This window comes from Neofelis nebulosa, chromosome 16 (assembly GCF_028018385.1).
Source record: "Neofelis nebulosa isolate mNeoNeb1 chromosome 16, mNeoNeb1.pri, whole genome shotgun sequence".
NCBI classification, from domain to species: domain Eukaryota; kingdom Metazoa; phylum Chordata; class Mammalia; order Carnivora; family Felidae; genus Neofelis; species Neofelis nebulosa.
In genome coordinates this window covers 9606615-9630310 of record NC_080797.1, presented here as the reverse complement: position 1 = coordinate 9630310, position 23696 = coordinate 9606615, and the positions used below count along the sequence as shown (strand labels likewise).

Sequence of the window (23696 nt, the reverse complement as noted above, 5' to 3'; positions counted from 1 at the left end):
GCCAAGACCTTCCTTGCCTCAGGCCTTTGTCCTTCTTTACTCTCTGCCTGGAATGCTGTTCCCGGCTCATTCGTGGGCTGACTCCTCATCAAACTTACGCTTTCAGTTCAAATGTCATCTTCTCAGGCCATGCCCAACCACCTTATAAGGTGGCTTCCCATCAGTTACTCTCAACCACAGAAGCCTTTGCGTTTATAGATTAATCACAATTTGAAATGGATCTGTTTTACTTCATTGTAGTCTGTCTCCCTCCACTAGAATATAAACTCTCTGATTCCCTATCATATTTTCTCCTACCATATTTTTTAACAAAAGAAATAAAAAACGGAGAGAACTTATTTGCAAAGTTTGAAAACCTACTGAAGAACATAAAAAAGTCTATTTGAACAAAAGGAGAGGAAGTACATAAAGTCAAGCTTCCAAAATTAACCTACAAATTCAATATTCCTGATCAATATTCAGTATTCCCCATAAAAATCTCAGCAAGATGTCTTTTTGAACTTCACGGAATAATCTAAAGTTCATCTGGGAAGACACAATTGCCAGAATTGTCAAAGTCTGAAAAAAACAGAGCGATGAACAGGTGACTAATCCTGTCAGTATTAAAATCACAAAACAATAGTAATTTAAAGGATATGGTATATACAACAAGAGATCCAGAATGTAATAAATTGGAAACAGTTCCAAACATGTTTAGTAAATGACAAAAGCTACAAATATAATCAGTGGGACAAAGGATGAATTATTCACTAAACGGTGCTGACACAACGGGCTATCTGGGGAAGAAAACAGGCACACATATGCCCCCCCAAAATATAGATCTCTACCTCACTTCCTATAACAGAAATAAATTCCAGATGGATCAAAAAATTAGAAGTTAATAGGAAATTTTAAAAAAAACATTTAGGGGCGCCTGGGTGGCGCAGTCGGTTAAGCGTCCGACTTCAGCCAGGTCACGATCTCGCGGTCCGTGAGTTCGAGCCCCGCGTCAGGCTCTGGGCTGATGGCTCGGAGCCTGGAGCCTGTTTCCGATTCTGTGTCTCCCTCTCTCTCTGCCCCTCCCCCGTTCATGCTCTGTCTCTCTCTGTCCCAAAAATAAATAAAAAACGTTGAAAAAAAAATTTTTTTTAAAAATAAAAAAACATTTAACTATTAAATTAAAATCTGGGGACTTCTTGGTCTTAAAAATATAAAAATGTATTGGGGTTCCTGGGTGGCTCAGTTGGTTAAGCAAGCCTCCAACTTCGGCTCAGGTCATGATCTCACAGTCCATGAGTTCGAGCCCCATGTCAGGCTCTGTGCTGACAGTTCAGAGGCTGAAGCCTGCTTCAGATTCTGTGTCTCCCTCTCTCTCTGCCCCTCCCCTGCTCATGCTGTCTCAAAAACAAATAAAAACATTAAATATATGTATATATACATATGTGTATATATATATATGTATATATATACACATATACATATATACACACATATATATATATAGCTTAAAGTCTTCTCAATCATGTGCCTCAGTCACTCAGTTCTTACAACAGCCAACATTACCAGTTTCTTGGGTTTCATTTGAGAAATATCCTATAATATACAAGCAAATATGTATACATTCTTTTTTTTTTTTTTTAAGTTTATTTATTTAAGTAATCTCTACACCCAACGTGGGGACCAAACTCACAACCCTGACATCAAGAGTCACATGCTTTTCCAACTAAGCCAGCCAGGCATCCCTATTTTTCCTCTTTAAAACAAGCAGTAGCATGTTATACAATAATATCCCTCATTTAATTTTTTAGTTTAATAAATGGGTGAATATCTTAAATTTTAGAGTAAGATCTCTCTAAACAGAGCATGAAACCCAGAAGCCATATATAGACTAATAATGAAGACACCTAACATTATTTACTTACTATGTGCCAGCAAATGTTATTTATATTATCTACATTCTAAAAATAAGGAAACTAAGGCTTAGAGAAGTTAGGTAATGTGCCCAAGGTCACACAGCCAGCAGAGAGCAGGGTTGGATATACTGGACTACATAATAACACAAAAGAAAAGCTGGGGGGCAGTAGAGCACACTTATGTTTACAGAAAGTGAACCCCTTAATATACAAAGAGCTCTTCAAATCGATCTAAAAAAGACCAATAACTCCATCAAAAAATAACCAAAAGCAGTTTATAAAAGAAATACAACTCCCCTGATTAAAAAATGTCCAACCTCAGTAGCAATTCATAAAAAACCTATTAGAATCACTCCCCCACCCCCACCCCTTCTTAAATGATCAAAATGTTTTAATTGTAACATCCAGTACTGGCCAGGGCTTGGGACATACTCATACACTTGTGTCAATATCCTCCCAAATCTACGCTATTCATTTAACAGCAATTCCACTTTTGGAATCTATCCTACAAAGCTGCTTGCACAAGTATACAAAACAAATATACACAAATAATTCACCTCAGCTTTGTTTTTCTGGGGGGTAGAAAACACAACTAGCTATAAATTGAGCAAAGAAATCATGGTATTTTTCATAAGTGAAATACTATGTAGCCGTTAATGACAGAAGTACCTCTAAATATACCAACATGCAACAGAAGTATATAAAAGAACGATATGTTACGATCCCATAATCGTACAGGAAACTGCACACACACACACACACACACACACACACACACACACACACACACAAATCGAAAGAATATGCAACACTTAGAAGATTTTTATCTAGGAAGTGGTACTTTCAATTTCTCTATATACTTCTACATTACACTTCTGTAAAGTAATGTATTGCTTATAATAGATGAAAGACAAATATTCTAAAATAACACATCCTCCTGCACTCACTGAAATGGTTTTATGTGAATATACAGCAACTTCTTCCACCCTTTCCCTCCTGCTCTGTTCAGTTCCATCCTCCTCTCTCTCCCCCCACATCCCCCCCAACACATACACACCCACACACATAGAGTTAATGGACTATATACTCCCTACATCTGGTATATTACACTGTGTATATTTTAGGCTGTAACTCCTAGAAAGCACAAGTTTTGGTTTCCTTCCAAATACATAAAAGTTATTGTAATTCAAAACTGAATTAAAAGAACTTAATCAAAAGTAATACAAAGTTAAACATCTTTGAACAGGAGTTCAAAGACATGATGATTACAATTTAAAACAAACATTTCAAATTATACAATCTATACAAATCTATATGCTATTGCCAAGGGAAATGAACTGTCTAAAACAGATTGCTCTGATTCTGAACTGTGTACGACAACTAAAAGGTCAAGAAAAGAGTCAGTTAAACAGAAGTATGGGGGGAGAAGGAAACTGTAATCAGAAAGATGACCCTCAAAACCAAACAAAGAGTGAAATTTTCCAAGAAAAGTGTAATCTCAACTTACTCTGGTTTGATATCAGTTTATTCAAATATAACCAAACAAACAAAAACAGAAAACCCAGCCCAAGTTTTATTCCTCAAGTAGACACTGGGTGGGGGGATCAAAATTATTTGGTCATCTCAACTTTCCTCCTCCTTTGCCCTTGACTAGTCTACTTAAAGATTTAATTTTTGATATACAGCTAATCAGTACTATTCTTTCAAAGGGAACCCGTCAAAGATATTCTATAATCCTAAAAACAAACTAACCCATATTGCTAATTCAATTTTTTTCCTACCAGGGAACCATTCCAAAATTCCCTGCATATATAAATTAACATATTCTTATTCTAACATTATGTGGAAATACAAATAGTCAGATGAACCAATCCCATCTTTACTTTCTCTTTCTCCCCAAAATCCCAGTAAACCAACAAAAATATTTTTTTTTAAAGAAATGCTTTGATAATTCATGAATTACAGACACTTTTTTCTCACTGACACTGGTAAACTTCTACCTGTTTTCAAAAAAAATTTTTTTTAACGTTTTATTTATTTTTGAGACAGGGAGAGACAGAGCATGACCAGGGGAGGGTCAGAGAGAGGGAGACACAGAATCGGAAACAGGCTCCAGGCTCCGAGCGGTCGGCACAGAGCCCGGCGCGGGGCTCCAACTCACGGACCGCGAGATCGTGACCTGAGCCGAAGCCGGCCGCTTAACCGACTGACCCACCCGGGCGCCCCAACTTCTACCTGTTTTTAAATTTACGTAAACTATTCATCAAGTTCCCACATGTGTATCAATCAGCTTCTTCAACAACCCTACCAAGGAACTCCAGCAGCTAGGTTTTTTATGCATTCAACAGATTTCAATTACACACTTCCTGGGTGCAGTGTTATTCCAGGAGTAGGGGCAGACATGAGATACAGACATGCTCCCAATGAGCTTATGGTATAGCAGGGATTAAATGGACATGTACATAAATAACTATGATATTAAAACAGAGGCATAAGCAAAGCATTAAGAACTTCCAGAATGAAAAATACACATCTTTGAAGAAGAGGGAGTAGGAGGGAGACTTCCTGGCTGAAGTAACATGTGATTAAACGCTCAAAAAATAGGCAGAGTTTAGATGTGGTAGATTTCAGAAGAGTAAGGCACGTTGGCAAAATAGGCATATTATCTAACAGCCCAAATGGAATAAATATGGCATGCTTCAGTATTCATGTGAGGATACCAGTTGAAAAAGAATATGCTTCCTCCTCTAAAATAAGTTTTATGGCATAAGTACCTACGGAAAACTAATACTTCATGTGCACTTTTCAACAGCATTAAGGATACAGTTCAGGAGCACCTGGGTGGCTCAGCCAGTTGAGCGTCCAACTCTTGACTTCAACTCAGGTCATGATCCCAGTGTTGTGGCATCAAACTCCATGTTGAGCTCCATTCTCAGTATGGAGCCTGCTTGGGATTCTCTCTCTGTCTCCCCCCACCCTGCTCGTGCTCTCTGTAAAAATAAAATAAATCTTAAAAAAAAAAAAAATACAGTTTATGTTCATGCTATTTATCTAAGCTTTTATTTAACAACTTTCCCTTATACTTAAAAAAAAAATTTAATGTTCATTCATTTTTGAGAGAGAGAGAGAGAGAGAGAGAGAGAGAGAGAGAGAGAGAGAGAAGGGGTCGAACGAAGAAGGGGCGCACACGCGCGCACACACACACACACACACACACACAGAAAGACACAGAATCCGAAGCAGGCTGCAGGCTCGGAGATGTCAGCATCTGTGTCTCGAACTTGTGAATTGCCAGATCATGATCTGAGCCAAAGTCAGATGCTTAACAGACTGAGCCCACCCAGGCACTCTACTTATACTTTAAAAAGAAAAAATCCAAGGGCGCCTGGGTGGCTCAGTCGGTTAAGCTTCTGACTTCGGCTCAGGTCATGATCTCATGGTTTGTGGGTTTGAGCCCTGCGTCGGGCACTGTTCTAACAGCTCAGAGCCTGGAGCCTGCTTCAGATTCTGTGTCTCCCTCTCTCTCTCTCTCTCTGCCCCTCCCCTGCTCTCTCTCTCTCTCTCTCTCTCAAAAATAAACATTAAAAGAATTAAAAAAAAGAAAAAGAAAAAGGAAAACATCCAAAAGTTTGAAAGTGAAGCAAGCAATAGCTAATTTATAAAATAAATTAACCTGTTTGGGTCTCAGAAGTACTGAATCATTGACATAATAAAATTTCTACTACTATAATACTCAAGTTCCATGAAATATCACTAGGTCCAGATAATCTCAAGGACATTTTTGTTTAGGAAGATATTCAATCGCAGCAGATTCAAAATTAAGCAAACTAAATATTTCCCGGTGATCTTATTACTGATGTAGATCACTACTAATTTTTTTCAACCTATATTTTCATTGAAGAAATTTAAAGGTAAGAAATAGCTTAAATTCAAGACCTAAGGTGAATAAACAATCTCTCATTTCCCATCCTCCCTGATTTTTGTCTTAACCAAGTGTCAATCATCACACTGAATCATCCCATGGACAAGATGGTGTAAAGGAATGAGCCCTACACACTGGATGCCAGGGGATTGGATTCTACCACTGCCCAGCTACAACAATGCAGGCAAATCACTTCACTTCTGTGGCCCTCAGTTTACACATGAGTAAAAGAGGTAAAGCTAGATAACCTATGACTCCATCTCCTAGAATCCTATAAATTGTTAGCATTTTATTTGAACCAATTTACATTTTTTTGAGATCACTTTTTTTTTAATTTAACGTTTATTTTTGAGAGAGAGTGACAGAGTGCAAGCAGGGGGAGGGGCAGAAAGAGAGAGAGGGAGACAGAATTTGAAACAGACTCCAGGCTCTGAGCTGTCTGCACAGAACCCAACATGAGACTCGAACTCACAAACTGTGAGAGCATGACCTGAGCTGAACTGAACATGACCACGCTTAACCGACTGAGCCACCCAAGTGCCCCGAGATCACTTTTAAGTAAAAGTAACACAACAGTAGCACACATGGAGGAATCAAACTGAAGAATTCCGTAGGAACACTCACGTGACTTTGTATGATCTGACTTTCAAATGCAAAGAGAACAAACAAACAAACAAAGTATGTTGTAGCTTAAGACTATCCACATAATATTTTGACCACACAAGCTTCTGGGGTAGAAAAAAAATGGCAGAAGAACAGTAAAAATGTTCAAGGAAAACCACCACCACAAGAATACCAAATAAAAAACAGATGCCCTTATACCATTATTGCTACATGACAGAAGCTTTTCATAGCTTTTCAATACTCCTAGGTCCTGACAGAAAAAGAAATACACAAAATGTTTTGACTACCAGTCTAAATGTACTTCTTGCATCCTCAAACCTGAAAAGGATAAAATATCAGGCAATCTAGAGACTGAGTTATTTGTGCACGTAATTGATCTGCTCAGTTTTGTACCTTCACAGCATTTGCTAATGTACCCTGAACATAAAAGGCACTTCACACCACTTGAACAAGTGAATGAACTATATATGGATCTCTAATCAGCAAATAAGTCCAGACAGAATAAGTTCCTGTCAAGCTTTACTACTTCTTTGCACGTATTCTGGTAAAATGCAACATCTGAAGTCAGGAAAGACAGAAGTAACGAAATAACACTAGACCTCTATTATTCCCAGGCATCAATAAGAATCTGAAATTGCAATTAAGACAGATCACAAAGTACAATTAAAACTGAGTAACAAAACACACACAAACACACACACACACACACACACACACACACACTAATGAACAGCCTGACATTTACCTACACCAATCCCTGGCCTATTCAAAAGCTTTTGCTTCCTATAGCAGCAATGGCAAGAAAACCTCACCACTTCCCAAATAAAAATAAGTAAATAAAAAATAAAAAAGGCTTAAAAAAACTTGACTACATTTGCCTGGCTTTGGAACCAACTTTTACTCAATTAAATTCAAAGAAACAGAAGTTAATTTCAAGTATTTTGTTTTAAAAAATTATGTGGGTACACCAAATACTTAAGTTTTACTCTGTGATTTCATCCAACCAGGCATTCACTTAAAAATATGTCTTCCTCAGAGGCCATGAAGGGAATCACAGCTATACAGATATGTCACGGGAGATAACAGGCCTATTCAGCTAAGTTGTAATGTGAACATGTTTTTCTAATTAGAATACAATGTTTATCCATTCAACAGACATTTGCAGTGTCAATATCCTGCACAGAAAATTATTGTCGTACATGGTGCCTTGAATGTAAAGATAAAATCTGAGAAGGGCCTATCCTAACCTCAAGAGGAGATAAAACTGGTACATAAATACCTAAATACAAAGCAGAAAAGTGTGAATGCCATGAGAGATTTGCAGATAAGCATTTCAAGAGTGCAAAGGAAGTTGTCACTACCTCAGGGAAACATAACCCTTCCAACCCGTTTAAAGCAATTTCATAACTATTAACTTTCTTAGGCTCACAGCAGCCAATCCTAGGAGAGTGGATGTTTCCCTACCATCACAGATGAGGAAACTGAAGCACAGAAAGGTTGATCAAGTTCCAAAATGTCACATAGTTAGTAAAAGTGAGAATCAGGACTCTCTGTATTGTCTTTTCTCTGGGGGAGTAGTTCAACATATGGTAAGCCTTTTGTAAAAGGAAAGAGTATTTTGGAATTGCAAGCAATCCCATCCTATGTATGTATGCAAGTATGTGCATATTATTTATATATACGTGTGTTAACCTTGATTTACATTGACAGGTGTGCTTAAAGCAAGGCAACTGTGCACTATAAATATTAAAATGAATAAATAAACTTCCATCAGGATTTAACAGAATGAGCAAATACAAACAGTATTTCTCCAACAACTTGTGTTTATTCCTTCGGTAATTTTTACCCATTTCTAAATAAGACTCTAAAATTGTTCTATCTGCTCCTGAGCCAGGGCCACTTGGTTTATCCAATAAATATCTTTATGAAAGGGTACATTAAGACAATTTTTTTTAACCATTAAAAATCAAATAATGACATCAGCTCTCCAGCTATCGAAGGGACAATCACATTTGACCTATCAGCAGTAGGTATTGATCAAGATATGTTGAAGGGATGAATGAGTATTTGTTGGCATTTTAAAATCCAGGGCCTGTTGCTCTGGGCTCAGTGTTCCGCCTCCCATCATTGCCTCACCAGGATGCACACAAGGAATGTAAATTTCAATGTAATTAGGATACAATTAGGGAGGCAAATCTGATGCAGCTGAATATACTAATCCCAAAGATTAGAATTACCTATACCACTGCTGTCCAAGGTTAACTGCCACGCGATATCAGGAAAAGACAACTGACCCTTCCTGAGCACTTTTCATAAATAACACTCATTCCCACCCGCACCTTTAATGCACTACACCTAATCCAGTTAAATCGAAAAATTCAGTCTCCTCTCCATTTAAGACCGGTTTCTCAATTAGTTTCTCAAATCCCTCTTCCTCGAAAAACAGAATTCACCGACTTCACATAGTAAGACACCAATAATAAAAGGCAGAAGGTACAGGGTTCAGATCGTTGCCGTCTCCACCACTACCCACCCTTCGCCATTACACCCCGAAGTGGTTTGGTTAGAAGGTGAACTAGTTTGCTCTTCACGCACTTGTCCATCGCTGTCACCCTCCCTAAGCCCTTCCACACTCCCAAGACGGCCACCAACTCCTTCTCAGAGTGAGCCCAGGCCCGCCACCTGTGCCGGCCCCACCTGGGGTCCCCAGGCCCTCCCGGTCTCCCTCAGTCGGCCCGCAGGACTCCGCACGCCCCCTCCCCACAGGACACCCGGCCGGCCGCAGCCCATTCTTCCTCCAAACTCCATAAGCCTCTTCCACTCGCCCAGCCCCAGCTCCGCGCCGCGCCCGACTCGCCCCGGGCGGCCGAGGGGAAGAGGCCGGGCGTCCGCGGCGGGTCCCGACCCACCCGGCCCGCAACGCCCCTCGCCTGGCCGCGAAGCCGTCCCTGCGGCCGGCGCCCCGAGAGCCCTCGGAAGCCCCCGAGCGAGCGGGGGCCCAGAGGCCGGGGCTGCGGGCGCCGGGGCCTACTCACCGGGAGCTGGCGGAGCGTGGTAGCCGGCGCGCCCCCGGGCCTGCGGAGCAGGACGCGGCCCCGGCGCGCGTCCCTACCCCGGGACCTCGCTCGGCGCGGCGAGCCGGGAGCTCACTCCAGCCGCCGCCGCCGCCGCCGCTGCTGCTTCGCCACCTTGGCCGCCATCTTGACTCAACCCCTCTCCCTCCACCCCCCCGCCCCGGCTCGGGCGGCCGCGGCTAAGGCGGCTCCGGCGCCGGCTCCTCCTCCTTCCGGAGGGCTGGGAGACCGACTCCCTCCGCTGGCCGAGCGCGGCTCCTACCTCGGCCGAGCTTCCTGGGTCGCCCCACGCCAGGTCCCCTTAGGTCTCCCCTAGGCCTGGCGGCGGCGGTCCCCTCGAGCCCAGACGGGCCGGGGCCGCGCCCCGCCCGGACCCAGCGCGCTGCCATCGCGCACTCGGGCCGGGAGCGCCCGCCGCCGGCCGGCCGGCCGGTCCCCGCGCGCTCGGGGCCTTCCGCCCCCCGAGGCGTGGGAAAGGGAAGGACCCATGGCCATGCCTCGGGCCCTGCGACCCCTTCGCGGCCAGACGAGACGGCGGCCGCCTGCTCGGGCGCCGGGCTGCAGGAAGGGAAGTCAGGTCCCCAGTGCTGGGAGCCAGAGGGCCAAGACACTTGCCAGGGCTGCGGCTGTAATTCGCAACGGGACTTCCCTGATGTGTCAGGCGATGCTGATCTGTCCATGATGTTCCTTAATCTAAAGTCACACTCGTCGGAAGAGCCTGTGGCCCTCACGACTACGAAGTGCGCTCTCTCAGCCTTACTCTTCTACAGAAATGACTGGACGGTTCCCCATAACCGCGTGCTTTTCCTTCAGAGGAGCCACCACCCCACATCCCCAAATTAAGGAAAAACAAAGTCGGTGCATCCGGATAAGGAGCTAACCATATAATTATGAGAAAGTCACGGGTTTTAAGAACTGAGTTACAAAATGGTGCATTGAAGAGAGGAGGGAACTCAAGATGGGGAGGGCGGGTATTTTCAAACGTTTCTTTTTAAACCCAAGGCACTGGTAAGGACAAGGGTAGAAAACTAGACGGCAAGGGGTTTGTCTCTGAAATCGAGAAGGCAAAAAGGCGTCGTAGATGCTGCACAAAGTAGAGAGAACTAGATAAAGAAGGGTTGTGGGGCGTCCTTGTAAAACCCCAGCAGGAACCCAACGTCTAAAACCTCTGGCCGGCAACGCGGACTTAAACTCGGAACGCAATTTCGGCCAGCGCAGTTTTCCCGCCGGAGCTCGGGTCTGAGCAGTCTTCCTCCTGCGCAGGCGCGGTGCCACTTACAGAGCATGGAAGCGGTGGCTTTTCTGTGCTTAGCAGCGGCGGTCCTAGGATGGGGCTTCCTCTGGGTTTGGGACTCTTGGGAACGCATGAAGGGTCAGAAGCCGGCTGGCTTGCCGGGAGATGGAAGCAGGACCCTCCTGGTGATCGCGCACCCCGACGATGAAGCCATGTTCTTTGCTCCCACTGTGCTAGGCTTGGCCCGCCTGAGGCACCGGCTGTCTTTGCTCTGCTTCTCTGCAGGTAGGAGGCTGTAGGCGGGGCGCTGGGAGCCGGGACTAGGAAGGGTGTTCAGCTGCTAACTTGTTTCAGTCGGCTTCTTCCCCGAAGGGTTCTCTGATGTAGGGAGCTGAGTGAATACACCGAAGGTCCCTACTGTGGGCACTTCGCGGAGAATCGGTGGCCCCAGCCTGTGGACTGTAGCGGCCAGCTTCCCAGGTGGGTTGGGGGACGTCCCCAGCTTAACGTACTTCACTGCCCGCAGAATTGAGCACAAGAAAGCTGCTCACATTTCGTTCCCTTTCAATACCTACATTTCCGCTGGGAACTGCGACTGTACTCCTTATTCTGGGGAACCTTTTTATATGCTAAATGGACCAAGAATAATCTTGGCTCTTACTGTGGGACACCAAACAGAAGCTGAGCTGTATCATGCCTGCTCAGCCCTTAAAGTTGTACTACTCAAGGGAGCAACGGCCCTTCCTGCTGCTTTTAAAAATCCATTTTGTTTAAGAAAGATGCATATGTCAAACTGAAGAGATACTCAGAGCATTAGACTAGAAAATAATTTCCTAGGCAATTTTAGAGTTCAACTCCACCAACTACCAGTGAAGAAGCCTTTCAAAGAGTAAATCCTCCTTTACCATACAGAAAAGATGGACTGAGAAAAACTGACCATGATACTGGATAATGGAGATAATTGCACTACTGTATAAGTGCAATTGAACTGTACACAGACAATGGGTGAATTTTACGTATGTAAAATTATACCTCAATAAAGCAATTTCTTAACAAATGCCCATGACCGCTTTTCCCATTTGGTTGTGTGTCATTGCAGTTCTTTTTCTACAGATTTTTTTTTTCACAGAAACCTCATTTTATACAATTTTATGTTTTTCACTGAACATTATTTTTCGCTTGTTTACCGAATTTTTATTAAAAATGTGTGAACACCGCACGCTATTAGAATGGCCAGAATCCATCACCCTGACACCACCAAATGCTGGTGAGGATGTGGAACAATAAGAACTCTTACTCATTGATGGTGGAAATGCAAAATGCTTCAGCCACTTTGGAAGACTGTCAGTTTGGCAGTTTCTTACAAAAACTAAGCATGTTCTTACCAAACCACTTAGCAGTCGCCCTCTTTGGTATTTACCCAAAGGATTTGAAAACATGTCCACACAAAAACCTGCCCACAGGTGTTTATAGCAGCTTTACTCATAATCGCCAAAACTTAGAAGCAACCAAAACGTCCTTCAATTAGTAAATAGATAAATAAGTTGGTACATCCAGGCCATAGAATATTATTCAGTGCTAAAAAGAAATGAACTAGCAAGTCATGAGAAAACACGGAGGAACCTTAAATGCGTATCAATAAGTGAAAGAAATGAATCTGAAAAGGCTACACACCGTATGATTCCAACCATATGACATTCTGGAAAAGACAAAGCTATATAGACAGTAAAAAGATCAGTGGTTGCCAGGGGTTGGGATGGAAAGAAGGATGAATAGGAGGAGCACAGGATTTTTCTATGGCAGTGAAACTACTCTATGTTATTATAATAATGGATACATGTCATTATAAACCCATAAGATGTACAACACCTAATGAGCGTATAATACCTAAAGAGTGAATGAAACCTAGTGTAACCTATGGACTTTGAGTGGTTATGATGTGTCAATGTAGGTTCAATTGGGGATATATGTAAAAATCTCTATACCTTCCCCTCAATTTTGCTGTGAACCTAAAACTGCTCTAAAAAAAAATAGTTTTAGGGGCACCTGGGTGGCTCAGTGGGTTGAGCATCCGACTTCGGCTCCCGTCATGATCTCCCAGTTCCTGAGTTCGAGCCCTGCCTTGGGCTCTGTGCTGACAGTTTGGAGCCTGGAGCCTGCTTAGAATTCTGTGTCTCCCTCTCTCTCTGCCCCTCCCGCACTCATGTTCTGTCTCTCTCTGTCTCTCAAAAATGAATTTTAAAAAATATTTAAAAAATAAATAAATTCTAGTTACTTAACATAGTGTAATAAAGGTTTCAGGATAATAGCCTTTTAAATGGTTTTCATAGAGGTAAACCTTAATTTAGTGATCCCTTTATTGTATGCATATTTAGATGTTTTTTCTTCCCCAGTATATCACTATTACAGATAACAGTGAACATCTTTATGTATTTCGTATTATTTCGATAGGACTGATTTCTAAATTTGGCTGTTTCAAGGCTTTGCATGCAACTTGCATCCCTAAAACATACCAATTTATATTCTCACTGACAGGTAGTAAGATTATCTGCCTTAATATAACATGCTCTCTAGCACTGATTAGCATTTTTTTTTTATATTACTTCTTGGTATAACACTTTATCCCCTCAAAATCTTTTTGTTGCCAATAAGATTAACCCATTTTTCATATTTATTGAGAATATGGATCTAAGCACTTTTTTTCTCAGCTTGTCCTATTAAGGATATTAATTGTAGACAGATAGAGGTTATGACCTCATTGTTTGCTTTTAGTGGTATTTATGTTTTATATTATAACTGTGGGGGTCAAATTATAACAAATTTGTTCCAAGATCTATGAGAGAAACCTGGGTTTTATTTTCCAAGTATTATAGGGGTGGTGGCTTCCTTAGTAAATTTCTCCTTATTTTTCAGCAGGTTGAGCCAGAAATTAACATTTTTTCAAGTGAAAAATTATAAAGCATGCCCTTGGTACATATTAAACACACAGAATCTTTGTCTTTCAGTGTTTCCTCTGAATCGAACTTGCCATTTAAATTGTTCTCTCTTTGGGGACCTGGATGGCTCAGTCGGTTAACAGTCCAACTTTGGCTCAGGTCATGATCTCGCGGTTCGTGGGTTTGAGCCCCGCATCGGGCTCTCTTGTAATTTTCTCTTGTAATTTCCGCATTGTTCTCTCTTGTAATTTTTAAATTACTTTTAATTTTTTAAATTACTTTTAAAATCCCAAACTCATTCAAAAATGTACAGATTCAACATCACCCACAATCCTAATTTATTTTAACATGAAAAACAGGAAACTAATAACTTGTGATACAACATAGTAAAAGCTGTAATGGCATGATAGAGAAAACTGTAGACACAAAATGGCGAAAAGTATGAATTGTCATCTCAGGGTTTTAGATTAAAGAAACTTCTCCAAAGAGGTTTTCTTTCAAGCTCGTCTTTAAAAATAGGGCTAGGTAGGGGAGACTGGGTGGCTCAGTTGTTTAAGCCTCTGACTTCAGCTCAGGTTGTGATCTCACAGTTCATGAGTTTGAACCCCAAGTCAGGCTCTGTGCTGACAGCCTGGAGCCTGCCTTGGATTCTATGTGTGGGTGTGTGTGTGTGTGTGTATGTGTGTCTCAAAAATAAATAAACATTAAGATTTTTAAGTAACCTCTAGACCCAACCTGGGTCTCAAACTCACAACCCCAAGATCAAGAGTTACACGCTCCACCAACTGAGCCTGCCAGGCGCCCCTGTATGGCTGTAGCTTTTATACACCATTATCTGGTATGATGAGCCCTCTGATTTGTTGTTCTTTAGGACATGTTTGCTATTTCTGACCTTTTTTCTTCCAAATACATTTCAGAGTAAGTTTGGTCATGTTCAAGGAAAAGTGTCTGGCATTTTTATTGGGATTTCACCAACTCCGTTGATGAGTAAAGGGAAAGCTAACATTTTCCATATAGTCCTTCCCATCTATGATCTTATAGTCTGTCTTTTCATTTACATTGGCCTTCTTTAATGTCTGTTAAATCGTTTTATAATAAGTCTTTTTTTTTTTTTTAATTTTTTTTTTCAACGTTTTTTATTTATTTTTGGGACAGAGAGAGACCGAGCATGAACGGGGGAGGGGCAGAGAGAGAGAGGGAGACACAGAATCGGAAACAGGCTCCAGGCCCCGAGCCACCAGCCCAGAGCCCGACGCGGGGCTCGAACTCACGGACCGCGAGATCGTGACCTGGCTGAAGTCGGACGCTTAACCGACTGCGCCACCCAGGCGCCCCTATAATAAGTCTTATATATGTATTGAGACAATTAGTAATTCTGTTCTTTAATCTGTTTCTCATATCCAGAGGCTCTCGTTGCAAATATTATAGTTTTGTTACATTCTCATAGTTTGATGCTCTCTTTATTTCTTTAAACATATTAAATACATCTATCTGCTTCTAATAAGTCCAGTGTTTGTAGTCTGTGTGTCTGATTTTGCTCTTTGAGTAACTTATTCTGAGTAACTTGTTTCCAAGTGTATTTTGTGTTTTTTTTTTTTCCATTGTGAGCACATGTTTCTTGGAACCATATTTATGATAATATTTGGATGATTTATATTTGCTTCAGTCAGGCACCAAAGGGCACTATCTACCTTTGATCACTATAAACCAAAATTTTAGATTGAGATTTTTTTCAGGCTACAGGGGTAGTATAAATTTAGGGCCCAAACCCAAGTGTGTTAGCTGTCTAATGCTGCGTAACAAATTATCTCAAAACCTAGTGGCTTAAAATGATAATTATTCCTTCTCACTCATGGTTCCAAACTGAGCACAGTAGTCTCTACCCCACAATGCTCAGTACCTCAGCTGGCCAACCCAAAGGCCATCGGCCACAACAACAACATATGGTAAATCCCTGTGGCTTGGGCTTCTTCTCAAGCTGGTAGCTGGGTTCCTGGGCAATAACCGAGAGAGAGCGAGCCTGTGCTGGGGGTAGCCACATTGCCTTTTATGGTCTAGCCTTGGAAATCAGGCAGTATCACTTTCACCACGTTCTGTTTGTCAGGACAGTCCTAGGTCCCGTCCAGATTCAAGGAGAGAAATAGACTCAACCTGTTGATAGAGAGCAGCAAGGTTCTCTAAGTGCATGTGGGACTGGAAATACTGCAGTAGCTATTTTTGGAAAACACCCGTGTGCCACACCAAGTGAAGACAAACATGTAGTTAACAATTCTCAAGGGGTTGACATTTTTCTTATTTCCCTTTACACTAGAAGCAGGTCTGACAGAGACCTGTCACCATCTCTGTCTAGAGTGAGTTTTTTTCTAGTTCCCCTGTTGTAAACATTGCCTTTCAAAGGTCCTGTCTTTGTGTAGAGGTCTCCTTATTTGTGCCCAATCTTTATCTCCTCCTCTGACTTTAAGCCATAGACAGATACCCTCAAGGCACCCTGGCTTCAGGTGCCCTCCACCTGTCTGGATTTGTGCTTACCTGTTATTTAAGACCTCCAAAGATAGCCCTTACTTTCCTGCTAATTTAGCCATACATTCTAAACCATGTTTGCCTTTTATTTCACATGCTCAGGTATTCTGTCCTAAGAAGGTCTCTCCAGACATCTGATTCACTTTATTTCCTAAAACAGAACTTAATCAGGTTATTTTTAATATTGCTTTTTAACTATGAATAATTCTTCAACATTTTCCTTATTGAGATATATTTAGATCCAACCTCCAAAGTGTTAGTCTCATTTAACATTTTTCTTTCTGACCTAACACATTTGAGATTTCTTTTTTTAATTTTTTTTTAATGATTATTTATTTCTGAGAGAGAGAGAGAGAGAGGGAGACACAGATCTGAAGCAGGCTCCAGGCTCCGAGCTCTCAGCACAAGAGCCCGATGGAGGGCTCGAACTTGTGAAATGTGAGATCATGACCTGAGCTGAAGTTGGACGCTTAACCGACTGAGACACCCAGGCACCCCCACATTTGAAATTTCTTTTTTTTTTTTTTTAATTTTTTTTTCAACGTTTTTTATTTATTTTTGGGACAGAGAGAGACAGAGCATGAACGGGGGAGGGGCAGAGAGAGAGGGAGACACAGAATCGGAAACAGGCTCCGAGCCATCAGCTCAGAGCCTGACGCGGGGCTCGAACTCACGGACCGCGAGATCGTGACCTGGCCGAAGTCGGACGCTTAACCGACTGCGCCACCCAGGCGCCCCTGAAATTTCTAAAACAGCCTGATTTTAAATATTAGCTGCAACCTGTTAAGAATGGAATAAATTAGCAATACTTAAAAATATGAGTTCTGCGTACACTGGAAACTAATGTTATACATCAATTACATTTCAATAAAAATCAAACAAAAAATTAAAAAATAATTTAAAAAATAAAATAAATAAAAACATGAATTCTGTTTCTTTAAGGGAGTTACAGGAACTTCAGAACATGACTTAAAGGTTACATATATTTCCAGTCCTAATTTATAAAAATAAATAAAGTAAAAATTTCATATTTTTATATTATAAATACACACATATATAAATGAAATAGGTACTTTTCTCTAAGGTTTAGGTTGATAGGATCTCCGTATAATCATGCCAACCAAAGAATACATAGGCATCCAAGGATTAACTGAAAACAATGCTTATTCATAAATGTTGACACTGATGGGTTAACTGATAGGTTAGCTATTTATGAGCATTTTATGTATTTCTAAGCATATATTTACTTACCTTTTTTATAATTAAGCTTAGAATTTATAGGCCAGATAACTTTATACACAACCCCTATTTTGAACTTAACAGTGTATAATAAGCATCTATAAAAATGTTTATGTCTTGCTGAATATTTACCTAATTAAAGAATGCTACATACTTTCCAAGCTTTTGTTTACTTAATAAGTTAGAATTTTAAAGGACTTGCTTAAACTATGAGAAATCATAAAAGAAATGCTAATAAACATCAGAGAAGAAGAAAGAAAATGCAGGAGAGCTAATCTAATAGAGGTGTAGAATGGGAATAATCAAAACAATTCATTTTGAAGAACTTAGTATTGGAAATACTTGTTACAACTGCTCATTGCAAAGAGTTGGACACTGTTCTCATGCAGTGCATACTTGTAATTCCATGTGATACAAATATGCCTAGATAGTCAGAAAAAGTTTCCCAAATGATTGGCCCTGTTAATGAGGACATATCTGTATGTCACAGATCAGAGAAACTAACAAAAAGTGTTATTTCCCTTAGTGAAATCAATATTAACGCACTCCTTTTAGGAATAATCAGAAAATACAGTATTTACTGTGGCTGAAACTAAGTAACATTGTGTATCAACTCTACTTGAATAAATTTTTTAAAAAAATACAGTACTTACAAGTAGTGTATATTGGTTGATAATAGAGTATGGCAGTGTTTCTCAATATTGGCGGCTTGATATTTTGTTTTTAATGATCTTTTAAAACCTTGTTCTACAGGGGTGCCTGGGTAGCTCAGTGGGTTGAGCGTCGGACTTCAGCTCAGGTCACGATCTCACGGCTCGTGAGTTTGAGCCCTGCGTCAGGCTCTGGGCTGATGATTCAGAGCCTGGAGCCTGCTTCCGATTTTGTGTCTCCCTCTCTCTCTGCCCCTCCCCCATTCATGCTCTGTCTCTCTCCGTCTCAAAAAATAAATGAACATAAAAAAAAAAAAAAAAAAACCTTGTTCTACAGTTTTATTTGTTTTATTTTTTTTAAGATTTTATTTTTAAGTAATCTCTACAGCCAATGTGGGGCTCATAACCCCAAGATCAAGAGTCGCGTGTTCCACTGACTGAGCCAGCCAGGCACCCCTCTACCAGTTTTAAAGACATAATTTCTGTTTTACAGTGATAACTAGTAACTAAAAGATTTTTTATTCAATGCAAATCTAATTTTTTTTTAATTTTTTTTCAACGTTTTTTATTTATTTTTGGGACAGAGAGAGACAGAGCATGAACGGGGGAGGGGCAGAGAGAGAGGGAGACAAAGAATTGGAAACAGGCTCCAGGCTCCGAGCCATCAGCCCAGGGCCTGACGCGGGGCTCAACTCACGGACCGCGAGATCGTGAACTGGCTGAAGTCGGACGCTTAACCGACTGCGCCACCCAGACGCCCCAAATCTAATTTTTTTTAAGTTTATTTGTTTATTTTGAGGGAAAGAACGAGCAGGGGAGGGTCAGAGAGAAAGGGGACAGAGCATCCGAAGCAGGCTCTGTGCTGACAGCAGAGAGCCCAATGCAGTGTTCAAACTCACAAACTGTGATATCATGACCTGAGCCCAAAGTTGGATGCTTAACCAACTGACCCACCCAGGCGCCCCATTGCAAATCTAATTTTTAAATATTTTTTATTGTGGAAAATTGGCTATTGTGAATAATGCTGCTGTGAACACAGGTATATAAGTTATCTGTTTGAGTCCCTGTTTTCAGTTGTTGTTGTTGTTTTAGTATATACCTAGGAGTAGAATTGCAGAGTTACATGTTAATTCTATGTTTAAATTCTTGAGGAATCCCCATCCTGTTTTCCATGGCAGATGTATCATTTTATGTTCCCACCAGCAATGCACAAGGGTGTATTTTCTCCACATCCTCATCTACATCTGTAAGTTTTGTGTTTGTTTTTTGGGGGACTCAAACTCAACAAACCATGAGGTCATGACCCAAGCTGAAACCAAGAGTCAGATGCTGACTGCGTCGGACATCAGCTCAGGTCATGATCTCACATTTCACAAGTTCGAGCCCTGCATCGGGCTCTTGTGCTGAGAGCTCGGAGCCTGGAGCCTGCTTCAGATCTGTGTCTCCCTCTCTCTCTGTCCCTTCCCTGCTTGCTCTCTCTCTCTCTCTCTCTCTCTCTCTCAAAAACAAATAATCATTAAAAAAAATTGTTTTGTTTTTTTTTTTAATTTTTTTTCAACGTTTTTTATTTATTTTTGGGACAGAGAGAGACAGAGCATGAACGGGGGAGGGGCAGAGAGAGAGGGAGACACAGAATCGGAAACAGGCTCCAGGCTCCGAGCCATCAGCCCAGAGCCTGACGCGGGGCTCGAACTCACGGACCGCGAGATCGTGACCTGGCTGAAGTCGGACGCTTAACCGACTGCGCCACCCAGGCGCCCCAAAAAAAAAAAATTGTTTTTAAAGAAATCTCAAATGCGTTAGGTCAGAAAGAAAAATGTTAAATGAGACTAACACTTTGGTGGTTGGATCTAAATATATCTCAATAAGGAAAATGTTGAAGAATTATTCATAGTTAAAAAGCAACATTAAACAAGCTGAGTTTGTTTTTGCTATAGCCGTCCTAGTGGGTATGAAATGATACCTCATTGTGGTTTTGCCTTAATTTCTCTTACGACTAATGATATTGAGCATCTTTTCATGTGCTTATTGGCCATCTATCTTTGGAAAACCGTTTTCTGTTCAAGTAATTTGACCTTTTTTTTTAAGTTTATTTACTTTTTTTAATGTTTATTCATCTTTGAGAGAGAGAGAGAGAGAGCACCCGGGGGAGGAGCAGAGAGATGGGGAGACAGCCTCCCAAGCAGGTTCTATGCTGCCACCGCAGAGCCCCAGGTGAGGTTCGAACTCATGAACCTTGAGATATAAACTTAGCCGAGACCAAGAGTCAGACGCTTAACAGACTTGAGCCACAAAGCACCCCAATTCTAGTTTCGTTTTTAAAACGTGATTTCTCCAGCTTGATTCTATGGACACATTCTAACGGAAGAGAGTCTAGCTCTTTTGGTTTCAACTTCCTTTGGGGAACCTAGGCCTTTGGGTTCTAAGAACACTGCCCCCTCCTTTTATCTGTCCAACCTAGTTTTGCTAGTTTCTTCTTACTGTCACTAATCTCTGGGCCACTTCACTGGTCCCTGACTGGTCCTCAGATCTTCCACCAGTTATGTATTAAGTTATTTTCATTAAATTCTTACTGATGTAAATATTTGGCTTGGTTTCTGTTTTCCTGGGTAGACCTTAACTGGCCAGAAAGGACCTAAAATCCTTCATTTTACAGTTGAGCAAATGTTGACCTTTTTTTCTTTCAAATACATTTATTTTAAAATTAACTTGGTCGTGTTCAAGAAAAAAACCTTGCTAGTGTTCTTGAAACCCAGGAACTTAAGGAATTTCCTCAGTATTCATAAAGTTAGTAGAAAGTATTGGGCCCATGATGTTTCGATCCTCAATCCATTTCTCATTTTAACAACTTAAAACTTACAAGGTAGGGTAACTAAAGGAGTGAAAGAGGGACTTTTTATGATGTTGTTCCTTTTGATTTTTAATGGTGTAAGTATTTTACCTACTTAGAATAAATTAAATTTTAATTTTAAAGTAAAAAAATGTTTACCTTTATACACTGTGGTGCATAAGTGTGGGTCTTTACAAAATGGCTTTAATTTCCATTAAATGTCATTATGATTACTAGTAATTATTGAGAAATACTAGTTATCACAAGATGGAAGACTTCACTAAGCACAGTTATCCATAAACTTATCACTTACACACACACACACACACACACACACACACACATACACACACACACACAGTGTAGTTCTATGTAAACAAATCTACATTAATCCGATTTTCTGTTTTCTAGAATAATGATCTCCAATGATCTCCTTTTTGGGTCACATTTTCCTACTGATAAAAACTTTTGAGCAAATACTCTCATTATATGTATGTTTATTTATAATTATATTAAGTACATGGACCACTGAGTTAATGTGTACATTATGAAACACTGACGAAAGTTAATATTTATGAAGGACAAGGTAAACAAATTAAGAGGAAAAGTTCCAAAGCTTTTCCTCTCCCCAATAGACAGTCTTATGCATCCCAGTGTGCACCTACCCTACTTGGACACAGTTCGTTGTTGTTGTTGTTGTTGTTGTTGTTGTTGCTGCTGCTGCTGCTGCTGTTGTTGTTAATGTTTAGTTATTTTTGAGAGGTAGGGGAGGTGGGGCAGGGGCAGAGAGAGAAGGAGACACAGAATCTGAAGCAGGCTCCGGGCCCCGGGCTGTCAACGCAGAGCCCAACGCGGGGCTCGAATTCACAAATTACTAGATCATGACCTGGCTGGAACCCACGCACTGTGAGATCATGACGTGAGCCGAAGTCAGATGCTTAACCGACTGTGGCCCCCAAGCACCCCTCAACACACTTCTAGAGTGTGTCCTTAAGAGCTGCTGCCAGATCTCAGACGCTTATTCTGTTGAGGTGCCTACATGTTCGCCATACTTGGGGGAAATACTTAAAATGACCTCTGACTTCAACTCCCTAACCTATTTTAAGTTCCTTAATTCAAACACAAAGCAATAAACTCCTTAGCCTCCATCCCAAACAGTTTCTCACAATCCTGAGAGCCTGATGTGCACAGACTCTGGACTTAGGAATCACGTCACTAGAGTACATTAGACTCCTTATCACCAAAGATCAAGGAACCCAGAGATGAAATGGTTGAGGGTATGTAGATAGACTGGAGAGGAGCCTAAGACAGAACGACCGTCCGGTTGACTATAGCTTCTATCTTTTTTTAACGTTTTTTTTTTTTTTTTTTTTTTTTTTTTTATTTATTTTTGAGACAGAGAGAGACAGAGCATGAACGGGGGAGGAGCAGAGAGAGAGGGAGACACAGAATCCGAAGCAGGCTCCAGGCTCCGAGCCATCAGCCCAGAGCCCGACGCGAGGCTCAAACTCACGGACCGCGAGATCGTGACCTGAGCTGAAGTCGGCCGCTTAACCGACTGCGCCACCCAGGCGCCCCTCTATCTTTTTTTAAAAAAAGTAAAAAGAAGGGGCGCCTGGGTGGCGCAGTCGGTTAAGCGTCCGACTTCAGCCAGGTCACGATCTCGCGGTCCGTGAGTTCGAGCCCCGCGTCAGGCTCTGGGCTGATAGCTCGGAGCCTGGAGGCTGTTTCCGATTCTGTGTCTCCCTCTCTGTCTGCCCCTCCCCCGTTCATGCTCTGTCTCTCTCTGTCCCAAAAATAAATTTAAAACGTTGAAAAAAAAAATTAAAAAAAAAAAAAAAAAAAAAAAAAAAAAAGTAAAAAGAAAAAGTTGTGATGAGGACAACACAAAACTATCTGGAGTCTTTTTAGGGTTAGTGCCCTTGTTGGCTACAATGTAATGACTGTCTCCTTCCTGGGTTCAAACAGTTCAAAACTAGCACTGGAATAACCCCTGCCAAAGTTGAAAGGTCTCATGTGGGAGTTTAGGGTGCAGGACACCAGGATGACACAAAGTTGAACGAGACTTTGACTTTTAAGGTCAATGACATTTAGCAATTCGTAATCCAATCATGGAGAAAAGTTCATATTTATGAGCACACTGGAAATGATTCCTTGCCAGGGGAAGAACGAAAGCCTTCCCAGAGGGAATGCCATTTGGTCAGGACAATGAAAATGATTGTAATTCAGGAAGAAAGGAAGGGGAGGAGGGGGAGGGTAAAGATAAAGAGGTGGAGGGGCGCCTGGGTGGCGCAGTCGGTTAAGCGTCCGACTTCAGCCAGGTCACGATCTCGCGGTCCGTGAGTTCGAGCCCCGCGTCAGGCTCTGGGCCGATGGCTCGGAGCCCGGAGCCTGTTTCCGATTCTGTGTCTCCCTCTCTCTCTGCCCCTCCCCCGTTCATGCTCTGTCTCTCTCTGTCCCAAAAATAAATAAAAAACGTTGAAAAAAAAAAAAAAAAAAGATAAAGAGGTGGAGGAAAGAGAAAACAGAGTACTGAACTGGATGGATGTGTGCGGTCTCATGTACTCCTCAGGAAAGCCTCCAAAGATGACCATCATCTCCACTTTACAGATGGGGAAACTGTGGCTCAGGAAAGTTAGGTAACGGGCACATATTACACATGCAATTATCTGCTGGAGAGTTGAATTAAGGGGTGCATTAGCTAGACAATTGCTCGTAAATGCAGTTTAAGTGGTACTAAAACTTCCCTGTATATTATTTGTAAGGATACAGGGA

General features: G+C 41.5%; 2 protein-coding genes across 16 annotated transcripts in view; one reads left to right on the top strand and one right to left on the bottom strand.

Annotated features, from left to right (window-relative positions):
• The window catches only part of NCOR1 (nuclear receptor corepressor 1), a 161111-nt gene extending 151440 nt beyond the window's left edge, over positions 1-9671 (bottom strand). For 12 of the 14 annotated variants that reach the window (XM_058704693.1, XM_058704703.1, XM_058704698.1 and 9 more), the window contains exon 1: positions 9474-9670. The gene's annotated coding sequence lies outside the window, so the exon portion shown is untranslated. Of the gene's footprint in view, positions 1-9473 lie in introns of all 14 variants that reach the window. The other 2 variants (XM_058704695.1, XM_058704701.1) reach the window with 1 other exon arrangement.
• Positions 9672-10120: 449 nt separating this feature from the next.
• Positions 10121-23696, top strand: part of PIGL (phosphatidylinositol glycan anchor biosynthesis class L) — a 76320-nt gene continuing 62744 nt past the window's right edge. For both annotated transcript variants that reach the window (XM_058704716.1, XM_058704715.1), the window contains exon 1: positions 10121-11031. In XM_058704716.1, the coding sequence (XP_058560699.1) occupies positions 10797-11031 (235 nt within the window). In that variant the 5' untranslated portion in view covers positions 10121-10796. The remainder of the gene's footprint in view (positions 11032-23696) is intronic.